The sequence below is a fragment of the Syngnathus scovelli genome, chromosome 4 (assembly GCF_024217435.2).
Source record: "Syngnathus scovelli strain Florida chromosome 4, RoL_Ssco_1.2, whole genome shotgun sequence".
In the NCBI taxonomy this organism is placed as follows: domain Eukaryota; kingdom Metazoa; phylum Chordata; class Actinopteri; order Syngnathiformes; family Syngnathidae; genus Syngnathus; species Syngnathus scovelli.
Window position 1 is genome coordinate 22624950 of NC_090850.1, and position 23505 is coordinate 22648454.

The following is a 23505-nucleotide window of genomic DNA, read 5'->3' on the forward strand; positions in this document are numbered from 1 at the left end:
GGTAGGGTTAGGGTTAGAGGTAGGGTTAGGGTTAGGGTTAGAGGTAGGGTTAGGGTTAAGGTTAGAGGTGGGGGTAGGGTTAGGGTTAGAGGTAGGGTTAGGGTTAGAGGTAGGGTTAGGGTTAGAGGTGGGGTTAGGGTTAGAGGTGGGGTTAGGGTTAGAGGTAGGGTTAGGGTTAAGGTTAGAGGTGGGGGTAGGGTTAGGGTTAGAGGTGGGGTTAGAGGTAGGGTTAGAGGTAGAGGTAGGGTTAGGGTTAGGGTTAGTGGTGGGGTTAGGGTTAGAGGTGGGGTTAGGGTTGGGGTTAGGGATTAGAGGTGGGGTTAGGGTTAGAGGTGGGGGTAGGGTTAGAGGTGGGGGTAGGGTTAGAGGTGGGGTTAGAGGTGGGGTTAGAGTTAGGGTTAGAGGTAGGGTTAGGGTTAGAGGTGGGGTTAGAGGTAGAGTTAGGGTTAGAGGTGGGGTTAGGGTTAGAGGTGGGGTTAGAGGTGGGGTTAGGGTTAGAGGTGGAGTTAGGGTTAGAGGTGGGGTTAGAGGTGGGGTTAGGGTTAGAGGTGGGGTTAGAGGTGGGGTTAGGGTTAGAGGTGGGGTTAGGGTTAGAGGTGGGGTTAGAGGTGGGGTTAGGGTTAAGGTTAGAGGTGGGGGTAGGGTTAGGGTTAGAGGTAGGGTTAGGGTTAGGGTTAGAGGTAGGGTTAGGGTTAAGGTTAGAGGTGGGGGTAGGGTTAGGGTTAGAGGTAGGGTTAGGGTTAGAGGTAGGGTTAGGGTTAGGGTTAGGGTTAGAGGTGGGGTTAGGGTTAGAGGTGGGGTTAGGGTTAGAGGTAGGGTTAGGGTTAGAGGTGGGGTTAGAGGTAGGGTTAGAGGTAGAGGTAGGGTTAGGGTTAGGGTTAGTGGTGGGGTTAGGGTTAGAGGTGGGGTTAGGGTTGGGGTTAGGGATTAGAGGTGGGGTTAGGGTTAGAGGTGGGGGTAGGGTTAGAGGTGGGGGTAGGGTTAGAGGTGGGGTTAGAGGTGGGGTTAGAGGTGGGGTTAGAGGTAGGGTTAGGGTTAGAGGTAGGGTTAGGGTTAGAGGTGGGGTTAGAGGTAGAGTTAGGGTTAGAGGTGGGGTTAGGGTTAGAGGTGGGGTTAGAGGTGGGGTTAGGGTTAGAGGTGGAGTTAGGGTTAGAGGTGGGGTTAGAGGTGGGGTTAGGGTTAGAGGTGGGGTTAGAGGTGGGGTTAGGGTTAGAGGTGGGGTTAGGGTTAGAGGTGGGGTTAGAGGTGGGGTTAGGGTTAAGGTTAGAGGTGGGGGTAGGGTTAGGGTTAGAGGTAGGGTTAGGGTTAGGGTTAGAGGTAGGGTTAAGGTTAGAGGGGGGGTAGGGTTAGGGTTAGAGGTAGGGTTAGGGTTAGAGGTAGGGTTAGGGTTAGGGTTAGGGTTAGAGGTGGGGTTAGGGTTTTTTTTCGGGGAAAAAAAAAAAAAACTACCATACACGGTAGTTAAACTACCATACATGGTAGTTAAACTACCGTTTTTTTTTTTTTTCAAAAAAAAAAAAAAAAAAAAAAAAAACTACCATACACGGTAGTTAAACTACCATACATGGTAGTTAAACTACCGTTTTTTTTTTTTTTTTTTCCAAAAAAAAAAAAAAAAAAAACGGTAGTTAAACTACCATAAAAAAAAAAAAAAAAAAAAAAAAAAAACTACCATACACGGTAGTTAAACTACCATACATGGTAGTTAAACTACCGTTTTTTGTTTTTTTTTTAAACTAGGGTAGTTTAAAAAAAAATACCGTGTATGGTAGTTTTTTTGGGAAAAATAAAAAAAAAAGAACCCTAATCCTAACCCTAGCTCCAACCCTAGTTCTAACCCCAACCCTAGCTCTAACCCTACCTCTAACCCCACCTCTAACCCTACCTCTAACCCCACCTCTAACCCTAGCCCTACCTCTAACCCTAACCCTAACCCCACCTCTAACCCTACCTCTAACCCTAGCTCTAACCCTACCTCTAACCCTAACCCCACCTCTAACCCTAACCCTACCTCTAACCCTAACCCCACCTCTAACCCTAACCCCACCTCTAACCCTACCTCTAACCCTAACCCCACCTCTAACCCCAACCCCACCTCTAACCCCACCTCTAACCCTAACCCTACCTCTAACCCTAACCCTAACCCTACCTCTACCTCTAACCCCACCTCTAACCCTAACCCTACCCCCACCTCTAACCTTAACCCTAACCCTACCTCTAACCCTAACCCCACCTCTAACCCTAACCCCACCTCTAACCCTAACCCTAACCCTAACCCTACCTCTAACCCTAACCCTACCTCTAACCCTCACCCTACCCCCACCTCTAACCTTAACCCTAACCCTACCTCTAACCCTAACCCTAACCCTACCTCTAACCCTAACCCTACCCCCACCTCTAACCTTAACCCTAACCCCACCTCTAACCCCACCTCTAACCCTAACCCCACCTCTAACCCTAACCCCACCTCTAACCCCACCTCTAACCCTAACCCCACCTCTAACCCCACCTCTAACCCTAACTCCACCTCTAACCCTAACCCCACCTCTAACCCCACCTCTAACCCTAACCCCACCTCTAACCCTAACTCTACCTCTAACCCCACCTCTAACCCTAACCCTACCTCTAACCCTAACCCCACCTCTAACACTAACTCTACCTCTAACCCCACCTCTAACCCTAACCCCACCACTAACCCTAACCCTACCTCTACCTCTAACCCTACCTCTAACCCCACCTCTAACCCTAACCCTACCCCCACCTCTAACCCTAACCTTAACCCCACCTCTAACCCTAACCCCACCTCTAACCCTAACCCTAACCCTAACCCCACCTTTAACCCCACCTCTAACCCCACCTCTAACCCTAACCCCACCTCTAACCCCACCTCTAACCCTAACCCCACCTCTAACCCCACCTCTAACCCTAACTCCACCTCTAACCCTAACCCCACCTCTAACCCCACCTCTAACCCCACCTCTAACCCTACCCCCACCTCTAACCCTACCCCCACCTCTAACCCTAACCCCACCTCTAATCCCTAACCCCAACCCTAACCCCACCTCTAACCCTAACCCCACCACTTACCCTAACCCTACCTCTACCTCTAACCCTACCTCTAACCCCACCTCTAACCCTAACCCTACCCCCACCTCTAACCCTAACCCTAACCCCACCTCTAACCCTAACCCCACCTCTAACCCTAACCCTAACCCTAACCCCACCTCTAACCCCACCTCTAACCCCACCTCTAACCCTAACCCCACCTCTAACCCCACCTCTAACCCTAACTCTACCTCTAACCCCACCTCTAACCCTAACCCTACCTCTAACCCTAACCCCACCTCTAACCCTAACTCTACCTCTAACCCCACCTCTAACCCTAACCCCACCACTAACCCTAACCCTACCTCTACCTCTAACCCTACCTCTAACCCCACCTCTAACCCTAACCCTACCCCCACCTCTAACCCTAACCCTAACCCTAACCCCACCTCTAACCCTAACCCCACCTCTAACCCTAACCCTAACCCCACCTCTAACCCCACCTCTAACCCTAACCCCACCTCTAACCCTAACCCCACCTCTAACCCCACCTCTAACCCTAACCCCACCTCTAACCCCACCTCTAACCCTAACTCCACCTCTAACCCTAACCCCACCTCTAACCCCACCTCTAACCCTAACCCCACCTCTAACCCTAACTCTACCTCTAACCCCACCTCTAACCCTAACCCTACCTCTAACCCTAACCCTACCTCTAACCCCACCTCTAACCCCACCTCTAACCCACCTCTAACCCTACCCCCACCTCTAACCCTACCCCCACCTCTAACCCTAACCCCACCTCTAATCCCTAACCCCAACCCTAACCCCACCTCTAACCCTAACCCCACCACTAACCCTAACCCTAACCCTACCTCTACCTCTACCTCTAACCCTACATCTAACCCCACCTCTAACCCTAACCCTACCCCCACCTCTAACCTTAACCCTAACCCTAACCCTAACCCCACCTCTAACCCTAACCCCACCTCTAACCCTAACCCTAACCCCACCTCTAACCCCACCTCTAACCCCACCTCTAACCCTAACCCCACCTCTAACCCCACCTCTAACCCTACACCCACCTCTATTAACCCTACCTCTAATCCCTAACCCCAACCCTAACCCCACCTCTAACCCCACCTCTAACCCCACCTCTAACCCCACCTCTAACCCTAACCCCACCTCTAACCCCACCTCTAACCCTACACCCACCTCTATTAACCCTACCTCTAATCCCTAACCCCAACCCTAACCCCACCTCTAACCCTAACCCCAACCCCACCTCTAACCCTACCTCTAACCCTAACCCCACCTCTAACCTTAACCCTAACCCCACCTCTAACCCTAACCCCACCTCTAACCCTAACCCTAACCCTACCTCTAACCTTAACCCTACCCCTACCTCTAACCCTAACCCCACCTCTTACTTATGGGTACACGAGCAACTGTGTTGCAAATTTTCTATGATAAAATGTTTTGGGTCCCACTGAGATTCGAACCTGGGTCGCTGGGGTGAAAGCCCAGAGCACTAACCACTATCCTATGGAAGCCTTGCTTTCAGTTCATGGGACATGTATGGTTTTATGGTTACACGAGCAACTGTGTTGCAAATTTTCTATGATAAAATTTTTTGGGTCCCACTGAGATTCGAACCTGGGTTGCTGGTGTGAAAGCCCAGAGCACTAACCACTACCCTATGGAAGCCTTGCTTTCAGTGCATGGAACATGTATGGTTTTATGGTTACACGAGCAACTGTGTTTCAAATTTTCTATGATAAAATTTTTTGGGTCCCACTGAGATTTGAACCTGGGTCGCTGGGGTGAAAGCCAAGAGCACTAACCACTACCCTATGGAAGCCTTGCTCTCACTGGATGGAACATGTATGGTTTTATGGTTACACGAGCAACTGTGTTTCAAATTTTCTATGATAAAATTTTTTGGGTCCCACTGAGATTTGAACCTGGGTCGCTGGGGTGAAAGTCCAGAGCACTAACCACTACCCTATGGAAGCCTTGCTCTCACTGCATGGAACATGTATGGTTTTATGGAGCAGCTCACAAGCGACTAGCTGTAGACTCCACAGCAGATGTCATCACAACACGTTGTGTACACGAACGCCTAGCAAAGTACAATTTAAAATGACACTTTCGAAGTACCCAAAGTTAAACTTACAAAAGAAAACCCATAACAAATAAAACTTACACAAGAAGAGCCCTAACCTGGCACTTAACAGCTGTCAGTGTCAAATGCAAAATGTAAACAAGGACCATGTGAAAATTAGGTCAATGCAATCTCCGGTTACAATATGTTATTTTGTAGGTATTAACAAGTAGAATAGTTTTAAATTAGTCACAATTATTTAGGCAGATAATTATGGGATATTTTGGTACACTACACGAGGTAAAAAAAATAGTGTAGCGAACGATTCTTTTGAACAAATATTTTGAGTGAACCGATTCTAAAGAACTGGAATGCACATCACTAGTACAAAACAGTGCAAGCAATTGTAGACCAACGGTCGAAATAGCCGACTGGTTAGTGACTCGAGCTCTTACTCGGTAAGAACTTGGTTTGATCCCACGTGCGAAAAATTACTTTGTTGTGCAATTAACCCTTTATTTATTATTATTTTTTTATTTAAACCTTGTGTAGTGTACCTATTGAAGGTGTACCTACACATATTGTCATATAAAGCATGATTAAGCTGATTTTTATGTTTTAATTGGCGAATAAAGAAACAAGGAATAAAACACCAGACAAGTTTTAACATAAATGTTTATTAAAAATAATAATATTAAAAGCAAATTTCAAACCAGGAATCTAATGTGAAATTGCTGTAGATATATTGGATAACAATATTTAGGCGTACATAGGTATACACGTTATTTAAAAACTACCATAAAAATAATAAAATAAATAAATAAGAAAGTGTAGCGAACGATTTGGTGAACGATTCTTTTGAACAAATATTTTGAGTGAACCGATTCTAAAGATCCAGTTCACTTAAAAGAACTGGAATACACATCGCTCGTACAAAACAGTGCAAGCCATTGCAGACTACCGGTTGGAATAGCCCACTGGTTAGTGACTCGGGCTCTTGCTCGGCAAGAGCTGGGTTCGATCCCAGGTGCGAGGAAAGGCTTTCGTTGTGCAATTAACACTTTATTTATTCTCTTTTTTTCTAACCTCGTGTAGTGTACCTACACATATTGTCATATAAAGCAGGTGACCAAATGTCTGATTTTTATGTTTTAATTGGCGAATATAAAAACAAGTAATAAGACGCTAGACAAGTTTTAACATAAATGTTTATTAAAAATAATAATATTAAAAGCAAATTTCAAACCAGCAATCTAATGTAAAATTGCAGTAGATATATTGGATAATAATATTTAGGCGTATACACGTTATTTAAAAACGACTATAAGTGTTATACTACGATACAAGTGTTTACCAGCTCAGTGGCCTGAGAGGAGAGTGTCCGCCCTGAGATTGGGAGGTTGTGGGTTCAAACCCCTGCCGAGTCATACCAGTGACTATAACAATGGTACCCATTTCTTCCCTGCTTGGCACTCAGTGTAAGGGGTTGAAATGGGGCCCCCCCTGCTGCTCACGACCATTGGGACTTTTGGCACTCAGTGTAAGCCTTACACTGTGCAAGGCTTGATTTTTATGTTTTAATTGGTGGATATAAAAACAAGGAATAAAACACCAGACACGTTTTAACATAAACGTTTATTCAAATAATAATAACAATAATAAATGTCAAACCAGCAATCTAATGTGAAATTGCAGTAGATATATTGGATGACAATATTTAGGCGTATATATGCATACACGTTATTTAAAAACTACCATAAGTGTTATAAAACAAAGATTACCCAAAGAGAAGCATAAACTCCCCGTTTTTGCATAACGGCGCATCCCTTCATGCAATAAAGTTAGCCGTTAGCTTGGAGAAAACGTGCATAAAAGAAGTGATGTTCTTTCTTTCGTAGGAAAATCGTAAATCTACATTCTGGCTTACATACTTGACGCCAGGAGGGAGACGCAACACGTTCACTGACTGATGCGTTGATGCACGGGAAGGCATGAACTCGTTCGCGAACGGGAAAGTCAGGATCCGTTCCCTCACTGATCCGTTCTCGCGGAAAACTGGAAATGCAAATCATTGACTCGTTCACGCACAGCTCCGTTGAGTGGGTGAACGGGAAATGCAATTCACGACTCGTCGGTGAACAGGAAGTGACGTAATTTTATTCTTCGTTTTGTTTTACGGCGAGGTGGCACCAGCTTCAATGCGCATTACCGACACCTACTGGTTGACGTCATATGAACTGAAAAGAAATTCGTTCTTTTGAACGAATCGTTCACTCACGAGCCAACACTATCCTATGACAGCTGATGCTGAGCTCCCATCAAGCGATGGTAAGTAACATTTTTGAAAAATTACATTTGGGTCTTCATGCTCATTGAATCCTTTATTTTGCTTTTAAATACAATTCTCAGCCTGGAAGATTAAAACTTAATTGTCCCATTGGACACTGAGCTGATAAAACAAAAATCATCAGACATCACAACATATCTAACATGATTTAAAAAAAAAAAAAAAAATTGCATTCATTCATGATAAAACTTGACAACAGTACACCAAAGTAAAGCCAAAATAACACGAGAGCCCTTTGGACAAAAAAATATATGCTTCTCAGTCTCAACATTCCTTTTTCGGTTTATTCAGCATTTACCAAATGAACAATTAAACAGTGATTCTGTGAAATTCTAATCAGGTTTCTGACTTTTGTATGAAGAACATTAAATTGAGCCTATAAGTGTTGTTTAACTTTGATGCAAAGATATCCTCAGTGAGTACGTACGGCGAGTTTCGCTCCTTCTATCAAGCATTGTACAAGTCACATTATTTACACACTTATTATAATACAGCGCACTAGTTTTCCGTTCAGTAGCTTGTATGGTACGTTGGATACAGTGGTCGTTCACTTCTGCAGAGTCTCCTCTTCCTCCATTGTGATGTCATTGTCAGACTAGATTACGGCGGTTTTAGCATTAGCTCTGAAGGATCGAGATTTGAGATCTTGGTGCACAAGCGGAGTCGACACGTGTCACGAAATCATGACGTGACAGAATTCGCCTGTTTTCAGAGCGCTCAAGTAGGCACAAGGTAGATTATTTTTTTTCAAGGTTGCAGGTAGACATGGAGTAGGTGGCGATGAGCTTCTGAAGATGGCTTCATGTTACACGCCATGTCTACCTGCAACTATGTGCAAAGGTTTTCTAGAAGATGCAAAATGAGTGGATGGAATGAACCCTTGCTTGGTCTGAAATCAAGTTGGGCAGTATTCTGCTTTGGGTCACAGTCGAAATAAGCAAGAGGAGCATAATCGAGCCTCACGTTTTCCCGGGGATAACTTGAGGTAATGCGACACATGATGCATTCCATCTTATGACTTCTGACTGATGAAGTGGATTTTGTTGCCTTATTATTTTTCTTAGAATACGCACAAAAAAAAAAAAGTCCTTGCTCGAGCCTCCAGGCAGCAAGCACCATTGTCACAGTTGAGAAAAAAAAAAAAAGGGTCTGAGGGCCCAGTAGGACCACCTGCTTTACATTTCATGATATTTAAATCGAAGAAGTCTCCTCCCCACTCAACGTTTGATTTTACAAATATTCTGGACTGGCAGAGAGCATTGTTGCAAGGTCACTGGTTAGAATCCAGCAGGGGGCAGGAGTGGGAGCGGATGTCGTTGTGTTTCTGGAGGGCCTGGTCCAGGTCTAGAGTTTGCTCATTCACGGTGACCTTCATGCAGCCACTGAATGGCGCAGACACCGGTGTGGAGACCAGCGGGACGTCTGAGGAAGAAGTGACGTGAACATTCAATGTCAACGTCAATTAAATCTGTCATCCAAAAGCCTTCTGAAGAAAATTGACAATGCTCTCACCATCAGGGAGACCTCCAATGAAGGTGCTGGACGGCGAAAGAAGGTTGACCTCTGCATCTTGGCTCCGTCCAGGCTCGCCGTCGATAAAGAGCTGGGTGCGGTTCCCGGAGATCTTCACCTCGATTTCATGACTCTCGCCGTCGCAGAGGGGCGCCGGTGAGCTGGCGAGGATGACGTCACCCGCCGTTACTAGAACAAACTACAAACACAGGTCGTTCTCATTAAAAGCATTCCGTTTTTTTCATAAAAGGTGTTTTTCCGTTCACTTACGTCTCTCCACTCATCGATGCCAGGGTGATAGTCCGCCAGCGCGATAGAGAGAGGGACGGTGTCTTCACGAACAATAGCAAAGAGCACCCCGATGGCAGTCGTCGGATATAGGGTCAACTGGACACTCAGGTTCTGGGACTCTACGGCAAACCAAGATGGCTGGATGAAGAAACGTTTTCACACTCAGCAGCGTATGAGAAACATCTACGCACCGTAGCTAATGTTGAAAAGCGCAAAGCCCGTGCCGGGGTAATACGCGCCGGGATTCTCGGTGCTGAAACACTGAATGTTCTCATTCGTCATGATGCTTTCTTGCATGGACCTGTCTTCTCCAGTCATCCAGCGCCACTCCTTCATACAGCCGTCCAAACGCGGGTTCACCTACAGACAGCGGCAGAGGTTGAGATGACCGAAGAAACGAATGGATTTTAAAAGCCGGACCTTGCTGACGAGGCTGCTCTCCTTAAAGGGGACTCCTCCTACGGTGAGGTTGAGCTCATGCATGTCCTTCTTCAGCGTGAACAGATCACCGTTAACGGCGATCTTCATGACGGCCTCCCTGTCAATCTTAATCACCAGACTCCGCCCCTGCTCCTCTACTGAAATCTAAAACGAGAAACAGTTGCGATTAGGACTGATGCAGCAGACGGGGGTCCGCTTTCGGTAAAGAGCACCGACCTTCCTCCACTGGCCGTCATTGACGACGGGTCCGCTGCTGGTGACTCTGCTGACTGTGCCGTATTTCAGCTGCAACTCAAGTCTCCCATGATGAATTGCCAGCACGATCCAGGAGCTGTTCAGGTGGCCGCCGGCAAAAAAGATCACTCCCTCCGGGTCGTACGTCCGGAAATCAAACTCTGCGGAAAAACTGAAACAGAAAAGGAACTGGATGAGTTGGTGAAAGAAACACATTTTTTCATCTCTGTCAAAACAGCCCTTCTTACTTCATAAATTATTTAAAAAAAAGATAAGGACAAAGGAAAAAGTCCATCATGCTCACCCGGTGTTAATCCTTCGACGGAAGCGCAGCCTCATCACCGGCAAGCCGCTGAACATGCGGCCCAGGTAGAGAGAGCGAGAATTCCTTTTCAGCGCCGGCTTCATACACGGAGTTATCGCCTGAAGAAATAACGAGATTGTCACTGATGCCAGTTGGAGACAAGCTCGGACACGCATCATTCTTTAATGTGTTTCACTGAAGCAGAAAAGTGTTTATGGGTCAAAGAGCTGAATGAGCGTCAATCAAAAGGCTCATTCTTTGTTTTTCACCTTACAGCTCCTGAGGTCCTGCTCCAGCTTCCTGCCCTGACGCCCGTCGCACAAACAGCGGAAACTCCCCAAAGTGTTGAGACACTCTTCGGCGCACACGCTGGCCTCGCACTCGTCCACGTCTGAGAGGTGACAACCAAAGCAGAAATGAGGACTTCTGCGCCAACAGTTACAAGCGAAGGGCTCAATCAAAACATGAATTTAAAAAAAAAAAAAAAACATGGGAACTGGCTCCCTGTTAGCATCACGAGGAATGTAAACAACACTGGTATCAAGTGCTGTTATCCTCCTTCTAACTAACCTTACATGGCCATGCTTGGTCTGGCTACAATAAAACTCAATTACTCTCAGAGGAGAAAGGCTGTGGTTATGTAAAGTCTATTTTCACACAGAAAAGCAACAGACCACCATTTCATTTACTTTCTTGTCAAGGAAATAAATTCTCAACTAAAGAGGACACTTAATGTTTTATTTTAGCTATATATTTTTTATTTTATATATATATTTTTTTAAATTATATATCTATTTATATATATTTTTTATATATATTTTTCAATATGTATATATATATATTTATATATATATATTTTTTTTTATTTTATTTTATATATATATATGCCAAACGACAGATAACAAACGACCTGTTCCCAACATAAAAAGTATTTGCTCCCAATTTGCTAGCATTCCTTTCCTGACCCCAAAACACAGCTGCATCAACACCTGCTGACACTGAAGCTGCTTCTCCACCAGGACTCGTGTGTGTGTGTCTGTGTGTGTACGTGTGTGTCGCTTACCCACACAACTCTTGCTCTCATTGTCAAAGACGTAGCCAGGGTCGCAGAGACATTGGTAGCCTCCCTCGTTATTCTCACAGTGAGCTGATCCACAAACGTCAACAACATCTTGACATTCGTCCACGTCTTGAACAAAAAAAAAATTGTGGACAATTAAGAAACAAGCACAGAACCTGTGATATCGATTTGAACACCCAAGTCGGTTACGTGTTGTTGCTCACCAACGCACATGTGATGTCCTCGCAACATGTAACCTGGCTGGCAGGAGCAGTGGTAGCTTCCCATAGTGTTGCTGCATTCATGGTCACATCCTCCATTGCTCTTGTTGCACTCGTCAACATCTGTCAAGGAAGGGAGGGGGGGAGCAGGGTCCACGTGAAGGCAGCAAAAACAGTACCGTGAATTATTTTTGGCGTCTGCAAGGAACACGCAATGTTGCAGTTCTCGTGTTTTGGGACTTCACAGTCATCTGCGGCGGAAAAGACTCCAGCAGACTACTGAATCCTCAATTTCCACTCTCGCTAAGGTGGTAAAATGAGTCACGGTGGAAAAGTGCAAATTGGGTGGCTGCGAAGCATATTCCGCTCCACCTCATACTGTGCACTCTTTCCAGTTTGGGCTCTGACATTTTATTTTGTATTTTCAGATCTAAAAGTGGAAGCTTTTATGGTCAGTTCCTCCGTTCCATCCTTCCTCTCATATCTATTACACACTAGAATATGTGCTGACCTTGCAGGAATGGTTGTTAAGGCGCCACAACAAAAAAGTTGTGTTTATATTCGAACCTAATGTTCATGTCGTCAAAGATTGAATCAAAGTATTTTTACAAACGGAATTACAGAGAGACCTGCAAATATTTTGTATCAAGATTAGGCAGGAAATCAAAAGTGTTTTTACAGAACATTGTCAAGGCTTAGGACATCCCCCAACACGCTTTTACATTTTTGTGCAGATGGAGATAAAGGCGATGACTGCCAGAATTTCAAGCATTGCAAAATACTCCTTCCTTAATTTCTCAACAGATAAATTTTAAATCTAAAACCTGTCTGTGATTCACAGTCGATAATTTATCTTTCATCTACTTACTGTTTTGTTTTTCCTGAGTATGTGTGTGTGTGTATATATAATAAAATAAATAAATATTAAATATAATAAAAATAAATACATATTAAATATAATAAAGATAAATAAATATATATAATGGGGCGGCTCGGTGGCGCACTGGGTAGCACGTCCGCCTCACAGTTAGGAGGGTGCGGGTTCGATTCCACCTCCGGCCCTCCCTGTGTGGAGCTTGCATGTTCTCCCCGGGCCCGCGTGGGTTTTCTCCGGGCACTCCGGTTTCCTCCCACATTCCAAAAACATGCTTGGTAGGCCGATTGAAGACTACAAATTGTCCCTAGGTGTGAGTGTGAGTGCGATTGGTTGTCTGTCTCTGTGTGCCCTGCGATTGGCTGGCAACCGGTTCAGGGTGTCCCCCGCCTACTGCCCGATGACGGCTGGGATAGGCTCCAGCACGCCCGCGACCCCCGTGGGGACTAAGCGGTTCAGAAAATGGATGGATGGATGGAAATATATATAATAAAATAAAAATAAATATCAAATATAATAAAAAAATATATAAAAACATGTTGCAGGATGTTGTCCATATAAGTCACAAGTTGACAAAGATGACAAGGAGCGGCAATGGCAAACTATTGCATATGCTAACCCCCACCCACTCCTGTAAATCTTCATTATTAAATCTCTCATGGTGACAGTACCTTGATCACAGAGGTCCCCCGTCCAACCTGAAAAACAGTGACAGAGGAAGGTGCCCTTTTTGTCCTCGCATCGCACGCTTCCTCTGGCGTGACAGTGGGAAGGGGAGCACTGGTCCGGAATGTCTTGTTGGGGGAAAAACAAAAAAAAGCAGACAACAACTTTAGCACGCGATCAACATAGGTTGGGCGTATTTGAAAATAAACAGCGTAAATACTCTTGTCCCAATTCACTTCTCAGAAAGTGGGCCACGATATTGTGCCACAACAGGTTCTATTCTCCGAGTCTGATATGTGTCAAAAACTTTTGTTTTCTTTCGGTTGCAGGCTAGTCCATGCAAGTCTGTGCACGCCAGCTCGAGCTCAGCATAGCGGGAGCGTATCGAGCCGAGTGAGCGCAGGGCCCGGAGGAAGACGCAGATGCTCGTACAAGTGTTGGAATCCCAAAGAGCGGAACTGAAGCGCTTTTGACATTACATTTGAAAAATAACACTTGCCTCTTGGCAGTGGTCTCAACATAACACTCAAACCAGATGTGCGCAGCTACTGAGTGAGAGCGAGCGAGCGCAATGTGCATAGCCGGCCGGACGAATTCAAAAAAAACTTTATGTTGTGCTGATATCCAGCCAGAATGGACACAGGACGTCATTCTGCAGTTAAGGAGAGGAATGCCAATGAATGCACACAGGCACAACAGCTGAGTCACCCCCCCCCCCCCCCCCTCCCTCCATCCACTGATGCAGCAGAAATTTCACGTCACCTCTGACGAAAAAGGACGCCCCGAGTTGTGTGACGAAGGAAGGGGCGTCACTCAGCACTGCACTGCGTCATCATGCTGCAACGTTTAGTCATTACAGGCACACACCAAAGGTAACTTGGGTGGCTACGTTTCTTGCTGCAGCATTCACTACTGCAATGCAGCTCCACGTTCTACCAATACAACCCCGCGGAGGAAAGTAATTTTATTCACAGTGCAGAAGATGAAAGGCGAGGAGGAAAAAAAAAAAGAGATAAATGCAAAGCACAATGTATAAAACTTACTGTGGACGCATGTGATCAGATCATGTTTCTTCTTTGGTGAACCTCCAAACTTATCCAAACAATCTGAGCAAAAAAATAAAGAGTTTAAGCAAAACGTTAGCTCGGTAAAGCTCGGCATTGTGGATGGCGATTACTTACTTAAATATTTTGGGTAGAAGTACTCCTAAAGGAGATAAAGGCGTGCAAATGGTTAACACACTTAATTCTTAAAGACAAACATCTACACAAACTCATGACATTAAAAAAAATGTCTGTACAAAGTTAATATTGCAGCGTAGCAACACAAGTAGGGCAAAATACGATCACTTCAAGATCACGGCCTGCAATAGGTGCCAGTCATTGCCAGAGGCATCCTGAGAATTCTCGGAATTCCCGATAATGAACAGCAATGCTGCAACCTCTGAAGAAAAAAAAAAAAAAATCTGCCAGAAAAGTTCAACCCAGATTCTTAATTATCATTATTTTTGCTGCATGTGTGTGTGTGTGTCACACACAACGGAATCACCTCTTGCAGTTTGCCGAGTCAGAGCTGCAGCGGAGAAAAGTGCAGCGTCACAGGCAATTTGAGAATGAATAATGCGCCTTGCTTTGACACCGCAGTCTTTGTGTTCGAAAAATGAAAAAGCCTACAAACGTGCGTGCTTGTCACTTCGACTCTACGAGAAGCAATTTGACTTCACATCACGCTCTGCTTCTTCAAGGTCTTGCCCTTGACAGAAATAAACCTTCTCATAACACAAAAGGGTTTCAATGTCAGTATGTGGAATAAACAGCTAAGATGATGCAAAAATATTTTCACAAATCATAAAAATGATTATTATTGTTAAACCTTTTGGAGGAAATTGTGTGTTTGCAAAACAAGAGTGGGAGGGAATGTATGCAGATTAGGGGCACATGCCTGAGCGGAATGAAAACGCCTTTCTCAACCAAGATTTGTTCTAAAATAAGAAAGCCGCCCGATTAGGTGTGTTTACGTGCATGTGAGGGAAGCTCGTGGGGAAATAAATGTGTCTGCCACCTTGCACGGACGACTGGAAACCGAGACAAGCAAATTCAGTGGAAAAGTGAAATGAATTCCCCAATAGATAAGAGATGATACATTTGCATGTTTGTGTGCATACTTCTAAAAAGGGAGTACGAGGACTGCAGCATAAATGCTGCATGGCAAAAACAAAGACTTAGTCATGCTGACTCAACGACCACCACGGAAACCAAACTGTATTGATATATTTTCAAAATATGTCCATCAAACCCCAATCAAATATTTTCATGCTTGTCAGCGCTGACAGAAGCATCAACAACAGAAGCTCAGACTGTGACTCAGCACTCACTATAAAACATGCCCAACTCATGCCAGAAAGGAGGAGGCAGATTTGGGTCATGAGTGTTGTTTACACAGTGGAAATAGTACATCAAAACACGATTAGGAAATGCTGTAAAATACAATTTCAAAAAAAGTAAGTGTCATTGTGTAAAATCAGCAAGCCCCAATATTCGGAGTCATTTTTGGTGCACTTTTGAAGTGATGGCAACTCACAGTTTCGGGGTCGTTTTCAAACACTTCCCGGGCCTCCTCCTTGGAACACTTCTCTTCCACACACTCCCTCTCCAAGTGTCCTTGCTTGGTCTCCTCAAAGACTTGATTAGCTCTCCGGTGTCTGCTCAGGAACTGGTTTGCCTGTTGCTCCGTCAGGGAGACTGGGCAGAATGAAATGCAAAATCAGAGGTGGCAAAAGTACTCAATTACATTTCTTCTGTCGATTAAAGTCCCTAAAATGCCAAAGCGTCAAAGCTTGACTTTCGCAATGGATGTTTTTCTTTCATTCAAATTGCGTCATCCACAGAGGCCGAAACAAAAACTGTTCCAAGCCTGTGTTGTCCAAGTAAAGATAGATATGATAGCTCCACCAAAAGTATTGGGACAGCAAGGTGATCCTTTGATTTGTTATATACTGAAGATATTTGGGTTCAGATCAAAAGATAATTCATTATTTTTCAAGTTCTATAATTAGATCTTTCATTACATACTCAGGACAGAGCACTTTGGTTTGAAGCCACCCATCATTTTGATCGGAAATTCAAATGTCTTTCATATACAAAATACCTGACCTTGCCGTTCCAATACTTTTGGAGAGGGGGCTTATGGTTTTTAAATGCAAGGAAGACTAATAAAAAGTTGTCAGAAAAATAAATACCTGGGGAAATAAATCTATCGATAAGAAAATATTTGTCGATCGTGATTTCCCATGCAAAGACAACCACGACAACAAAGACGTATTTGAGGTCAGGAAGCGTGGAGGTCTCCACCGCGGTGGTCCAAAGCTTTCAACGCTATTAAAGCTGCGCGCAGGGGGACACCATGAAGGACGCTGGCTCCCGTTTGTCATCACAACACAAACGCGAAGCGACACTTAGCACCGCAGCGTAGCCGCCTAGCATAAGAGTGTTTACTTACTATGACTTGGGGAGCAGCAAGCGGCCAGTAGGATTAGCAGCGCGGTCGATGCGAACCACTTTGTCCGGCTTGCACGCATCGTGTAGCCGCCGCGTCTGCACCGAGCACCGTAAACTTTTGTTTTAAATAAAAAAAAAAGTCCCCTCTGGCTCTTGCGGCTGTAGATTCGAAGGTAGGTCTGCAGGTCTTCCAAAATGACCACCGAGGTGTGTTGGAGGCTATAGAGGCGTGTGCTCCCCCCGCATGTCTCTGATTGCTACGACGCTGTCGTCCTGCTCGGGCTGCGGTTAGCTCGTCTCCATTGCGGTCCGCACTTTTTGTCCTTTGGCTCCTCTCCTCCGCCGCCGCCTCCTCCTCCTCCTGCTTGCACTTGCGTGTGTGCCCGTGTGCGTGTGTGTTTCGACGAGGCTGCATCACGATGCAGAGCAGTCACGCACTTGTTTGCAGATGAAAGCAAAATGCTTTTTAAAAGGTAGTCATTGTAAAATGAGAATAATGTTATAATTCAAAATGATTTATTAGTAATATAAGTTTATATGAAATTTAAATTGACCTTGATTTGTTTTATACATAAGTGATGCAATTGAGGATGGAGGAGCAAAAGGAACAGATGATCAAAAATAAAGAAACATGGAAAGGGAGGAAAAACCTGGAGCTCGAATTTTGGCCCAAGTGTGACACAATCAGTAAGGTGTTAAAGATATTGTCATTTATTTAATTGCTTCAGTTTTGAGTCAAGAATTTTCATTTTGGTTTATCCGTATATTATCTGTCAATAGCTGTCAATGGCAATGAACGAGTTAAATGGGCTCAAACAAGACAATACAATCTGGATTGTAAGAAAAATCTTCAAGCAAGTGTTGGACTTTTATGTCAAAGTATTTCTCCCCGCAGACAAGATCCGGCGGCGACAGAAGCCAGATTGCAGGTGGCTCGGGAGCCCCCGCCTCTTGCTCAACACGTTACATAGCTCTCCAACTTTTCTTGGAATTAATTACTACGTCATCCAACTTCCAGCAAACAAGCCGTCGTCGTACATCACAAGTATAATCAGAAAAAAAAAAAAAAAGTGTGTCAAAAGCAAGTCTAACAGTTGAAAACTATCCCCCGCCTCTTCTTGAGACGATCCTCCCTCCCGTCCTGTGTCCTAAAATTTTAATTTCCCACAAGGGGTGTAGGACTACTGCAAAGTGGTGGTGGGTTTAATTAAGGCCACTCTCCTTGCCGCGGAAGGGCGTCTGTTTCTGGGGTTGAAGCGGGAGGACAAGAATGGGACTTGATACTATTGTGCTTGCTCAGGGCCTCGTCAAAGTCCAACATCTGGCCGTTGACGGAGATGTCCATGCAGCCGTGATAAAAGGCAGTCACCGGGGTGGCATCCCACGGGACATCATCTGAAAGAGGAAAATAGCCACATGATCCATTTTCTGCACAAAAAGTAACACGGTCCAATGTAGTCGGACACAATTAATCTATTTTTGGAATGGCAATGACATCAAACGTCTGGTGTCAATTCTTACAGTTGCTTACTGCTGCACATTCAACTAATGAGACCGCAAAGAAACACAGATCATTGATTCCTGGAATCAATCAGGATGGAATTGCTTAGAGGGTTCCTGTAACTACTTGAAGCTTGCTTTGAAGCATTTTTGGGAAGAAGTCTCAAAGACAACATTCGGATTGAAATAATTAGCGCCGAGCGTACGTCGCCGTCCGTGTATGATCTTCGCTTAAAGTGGCCCATCTGTTGTTGTTCATCTATTTGTAACTGACCCGGTATCCCGCCAATGTAGGTGCCGACCGGGCTCTGCATTGTAGCGTTGAGGCGCTGCAGCGCCTCCTGCAGGACGTCAGGCGCGATTTCCCTGACATTTGACGAGTTGGCCGAGATGGAAATGTCAGTCGGCGTGGCGCTCAGCAGCACCGTTAATCGGTCGGGGTAACACAAAAGCAGCGAGTCCAGCTTTGCCACCATCACCCCATCCAAGAAAACTTGCAGGCTCTGCAAGAGAAAACGATTTTGAGCAAGATGTTGACGGGCAACGTCAAGAAAAGTTTTCAAGGTGCACATACGGCGTCAAAGTCGCCCTGCGTTAGCACGGCAAGCGACAACGGGACCCTGTTGTCGGAAACCAGAGCAAAGAGGACACCTGTGCTGCTCGAAGGACGTATACTCATCCTTAAATCCACTTTCCAGCTTCCAGAGTCACCTAAGCAAAGAAAAAGTGAGGAAAAAAAAACAAAAAACCTCCCTTTGTGGACTGATGAAGTCTGACTTAACTTACTCACTGTAGTCAAGGTGGAAATGCGCCAATCCTTCCCCGGTGAAAAAAGATCCCCGTTCCACATGTGCGTAGCAGTGTTTGCTTTCCTTCTCCTGGATGGCCTCCTTGACCCCGGATGCTCCCTGGTTCATCATGTTCCAGCCCCGGATGCAGCCATCCAATCGAGGGTTGATCTACGGCAGATCGAGGCTCATTCCGATCAATCGGTATCATCAATTAGGTGCAGAAGGGGAAAAAAAACAATTTACAGGTTTGATGAGACTGTTGTTGCGGACACCGGCGATGTAGACTTTGGTCTCCAGTTTGCCGTTGACGCCCGTAAAGAGACTCTCTGGACTGTTGATGCTCATAACAGCTTCCTTGCTGATCTTCACGCTGATGCTCTTCTCAAGTTCATCCACCGAGATCTGCGTGTCACACCGCTGTCGTTTCTATTCCGACGCGATCTTTTCTCGTTGGTCTTCCATTGCGTTCATCTTACCACGTGCCACTGTCCATCGTTGATGGCTTTCCCTCCGCTGGTGACCTTCATGGTGTGCTGATTTTTAAACTGGACCTCGATACGGCCGCCTCGTAGCCCCAGCATGAACCAGGCGTCCTGGGAGGACTCGGCGTAGAGAATAACTCCCTCGGGGTCAAACGTGCGGAAGTCAAACTCGGCTGCAAACCTGCCATTCACACACACAACGATATTTAATGATATATAAAATTATATTTAAAAAAAAAAAAGACTAATTGTTGCTCCTACATATTCCTATTTAATTATTATTAAAATATCTATTTAATCTGATCTATTTTTCTCTCTTTTGTTTTTATCGTGTTTATCTTTTGTCTGGCCGTACTCACTTTGTCGTCTCCGGCAGACGGAAGAGAAGATAGATGACGGGGAGCCCCGCAAACTGCTCCCCCAGGTACAACATCTCAGCGTACTTGGAGTCGTCCAAGTCCACGCAGACCGGGATCTTTTCACAAGTTCGCTTGTTGTCGGCCAAGCGGAGGCCCCGGCGGCCGTCGCAGCGACACGAAAAGCTGCCCACGTTGTTGACGCAAGTGCCGTCGCACACGTTGCCCTCGCACTCGTCCACATCTGCAACCCGAAAAGAGATACTGTGTGCTTCTTGGCATGGAAAGTGATATTGAAATAATCACTCGGTTCTCTCAATCACTCACCGTCGCAGCTTTTGGAAGTGAAGTTGTATTTGAGGCCAGGTGGACACTGACATTCAAACATTCCCGCCGTATTGACGCATTGAGCGGGTTCTTCACAAATACTGGGGTACATTAAGCACTCGTTGATATCTGACGAGAGATAAAACTCCTTTTGAGACTTTACAATTATAAAACCAGGAAAAAAAATGTAGACCTTACGTGATTCCTGCTTTTAAGCATTTCACTTGTAAATGTTTGTTCCCTGCTGTAGTGCTTGTGACGTAATAAATATATAATTTTAACCATGGATGTTCGAATCTGAGTAAACGGCAAAATAAATCGACACGCAAACAACCTGTCGAGAAAGTAAATGTTTCTCAAAGAGTCAGTGCATGTTTAGAGAGACTTTGTACTGAACTAACACACCAGACAATCAGTGACAAATCAGCACACAAACAACAACAAATACGAGTGATGATGTCCGTGGGAGGATAAGCAAACAAATGTTTTCCGGTTTCTTTTGATTCAAGTCAATGTCGGCGAAACAGTTGGATGAGCGAAAAGTCAACGCTTTGAAGCAGCTGTGTTTCCACCACAGGGGGCAGAGGAAAAACATCTGGCCTCAAGTTATACAACCATGTGAACAACAAACAGCCGTGTAGAATTTAAAACGAAGCACGACGGCAAAATCAAAACCACAAATAATAAATAAATATAAATAAGATAAATATATATGTATAAATAAAATGACTCTTTGCCAGTTAATCAACACTGAGCTCGGTCTGTCACTATCGAATATTTTAAAAAGGCTCTCGATTATTCCATTAATTAATCGAATAATAGGATAAATTTTCATTTTGCGTGAAAGTGATTACAAAAAGATTTTTAATAATAATAATAATAATTCATCCGATTTCTATTGTGCTTTTTCGAACAAAAATACTTGATTATTAAAATAGTTGTCAAATAATTTGATAATCGATCAATTCTCGATTAATCGAACAAAATCCATGTCTTACCCACACAGTTGATGTTGTCCCGGAGATAGTAGCCGTCTTTACACGTGCAGTGGAAGCTTCCGGGAATATTGTCACATTTTTGGTTACATCCCGCTGGAAATTTGGGATCTGAACATTCATCGATGTCTGCGCAAAAAGGACAAATGGCTAATTAGCATTTGTAAACTCAAATCGGTTTTGAAATAGAACTCACCATTGTCACAGCATTTTCCATCCCAGCCAGACTTGCACACGCACGTATAAGTGCCTTGACCGTCCACGCAGCGCTCGGTGCCTTCCCTGGAGCACGGAAACGGCGTGCACTGATTGCTGATTTCTGCCAAGCGACACAAACGTTGTGATGTCACAAAAGTAACGCAGGAAAATGTTGATGAACATGGCAAGACAAAAATGTTTGCAAAGACTGCTGGCAAATATCTGCCTATCATCTTTTGTGACCTTGAACCAACCCTGACAAAAACATCTCCCCACCTTTCACACAAGTCCGAAGATCCGACGGGATGGCCGAACCGGAATCGTGGTTGCTGATGCCAACACGGTGGTAACCCAGACACTCTTGAAAAGACATTATTGTTTAGCGTATAGAAAAAATCATCGTCCAATTTAGTCAAACGATTAGTCTGTCTGCAAACTTACCGACATACCTTGGATAAAAAAAGTCCTGGAAAAGAAAAAGTTTTTTTAAGGATGTTACAGTGACAATAATGAAAGTGTGACAGATTTTCTGTGCTTTTATTTATTTATTTATATTTTTATTATTTAGTCTGCAATGTGACTCATACCATCGTCAGTCATGTGTCTAATAGAAAACAGGTGCTTATGGATGGATGGATGGATGGATGGATGGATGGATGGATGGATGGATGGATGGATGGATGGATGGATGGATGGATGGATGGATGGATGGATGGATGGATGGATGGATGGATGGATGGATGGATGGATGGATGGATGGATGGATGGATGGATGGATGGATGGATGGATGGATGGATGGATGGATGGATGGATGGATGGATGGATGGATGGATGGATGGATGGATGGATGGATGGATGGATGGATGGATGGATGGATGGATGGATGGACCCAGGAAAATTGCTTTTTTTCTTCTTCTCTGTGATTGACTGAGGTGGCCCTCCTTACCGTCTCAGGGATGTTCTCAAAGATCTCCCTGGCCTCCTCTCTGTTACACAGCTCCTCAATGCACTCCCTCTCCAGGTTGCCCTTCTTGTGCTCCTCAAAAAGCGAGTTGGCCCTCTTACGCCGGCTCAGGAAGTGCGACGCTGTGCTCTGGCTCAGAACTGGGACACACATGGAAACACAAGCGTGAACACACGTGTTCACCAACCAGTTGTTGTCTTTTTTTTTGCACAACATGCAGTTCCCGCACACGAGATTCATCCCAGCAGCTTCATGTTACAATAACATATGACAGATCCAAGCAGGAATTTAGCCATGTTTGCTTCTGACAGATGGCAGATGGGAGCTGGAGCCTGCAAGGATGAACTGGCCAAGCCAAATTGCTCTTATACGAACTGGCCTGGAAAAAAAAGAGGTCATTGCGAAACTGAAATTTCCAAGAAATGACCTTTTGTTAGTTAGTATAAGCGCCTCGTGATGTGCCCGCGTACTTTCAATGTTTAAACACACTTTGTGTTCACTCGTTGCAGTAACAACAACAAAAAGTAGCTTAAGTTGATCAAGACAAGAACTTCTGGAAAGAAATCAAAACAGGCGCAAACTTACATCGCGAAGCATCGGCGAACGTCAGCAGAAAAACGAGACATGCCGAGACAAGATTCTGTCTCCACATAGTCGAGTCGTTTCGTCCCTCTAGGCCCCGCTTGGCTCCGGTAAAAGACGGACTTCAAACTTTATTCTTCCCGAAAACGCTATGCGACTGCTGCGGAGGGGGGCAGAGAGGGCAGGCTGCAAAGTGCGTGTGTGTGTGCGCGCTCATTGTGGGTGGAACTCATGCAGAAAACAGATTTACTCCGCACAATGCACGCCGGGAGGTCAGCAGCTCCACAATGTGCTTGTCAAAAACAACCCCGTCATTGGGACCACAGGGACTGAAGTCCAGTGATCCCTCGCTACTTCGCGTTTCGTTTATCGCGGCTTCACTACATCGCGGATTTTTTTTCCAAATTAAAAAAAAACATTTAAAGGTCAAAATAAAACTTCTAAATTGAAGAAAAATGTCTCTAACCTTTAGGACAATGTAGTATTGCTCCAAATGTTCGTTTACATTCCTTTAGAAGTCCGTTTTCGCGTGTTAGCACGATCGCATCTTTCCGCTAACTTGTTAGCCTGCCTCTTGTTGGTGACCGTACTTTGCGGATTTCACTTATCGCGGGTGGTTCTTGAAAGCAATCATTCGCGATAAATGAGGGATTACTGTACTCACAAGTACAAAAAGCTTCTTTAAAACAGTTTGTCTTGAATTTTATGAAGTC

The 23505-nt window shown here is 44.9% G+C and overlaps 2 protein-coding genes across 2 annotated transcripts; both read right to left on the reverse strand.

Moving 5' to 3' along the window:
* Positions 1 to 7511: 7511 nt before the first annotated feature.
* gas6 (growth arrest-specific 6) lies at positions 7512 to 16971 on the reverse strand. Its single transcript, XM_049717958.1, has 15 exons — positions 16598 to 16971; positions 15680 to 15840; positions 14281 to 14305; positions 14143 to 14205; positions 13105 to 13227; positions 11563 to 11682; positions 11342 to 11467; positions 10548 to 10669; positions 10279 to 10397; positions 9957 to 10146; positions 9720 to 9884; positions 9491 to 9659; positions 9279 to 9418; positions 9009 to 9207; positions 7512 to 8918 (listed from the first exon to the last, which is right to left on the reverse strand). Exons 1-15 carry the CDS (start codon positions 16674 to 16676, stop codon positions 8767 to 8769), a joined length of 1953 nt encoding a protein of 650 aa, XP_049573915.1. The 5' UTR covers positions 16677 to 16971; the 3' UTR covers positions 7512 to 8766.
* A 313-nt stretch (positions 16972 to 17284) lies between these two features.
* pros1 (protein S) lies at positions 17285 to 23018 on the reverse strand. Its single transcript, XM_049717956.2, has 14 exons — positions 22796 to 23018; positions 22193 to 22350; positions 21687 to 21711; positions 21522 to 21605; positions 21244 to 21366; positions 21051 to 21176; positions 20053 to 20181; positions 19729 to 19969; positions 19364 to 19550; positions 19131 to 19289; positions 18887 to 19055; positions 18671 to 18807; positions 18371 to 18599; positions 17285 to 17991 (listed from the first exon to the last, which is right to left on the reverse strand). Exons 1-14 carry the CDS (start codon positions 22860 to 22862, stop codon positions 17804 to 17806), a joined length of 2022 nt encoding a protein of 673 aa, XP_049573913.1. The 5' UTR covers positions 22863 to 23018; the 3' UTR covers positions 17285 to 17803.
* Between the last annotated feature and the right edge of the window lie 487 nt (positions 23019 to 23505).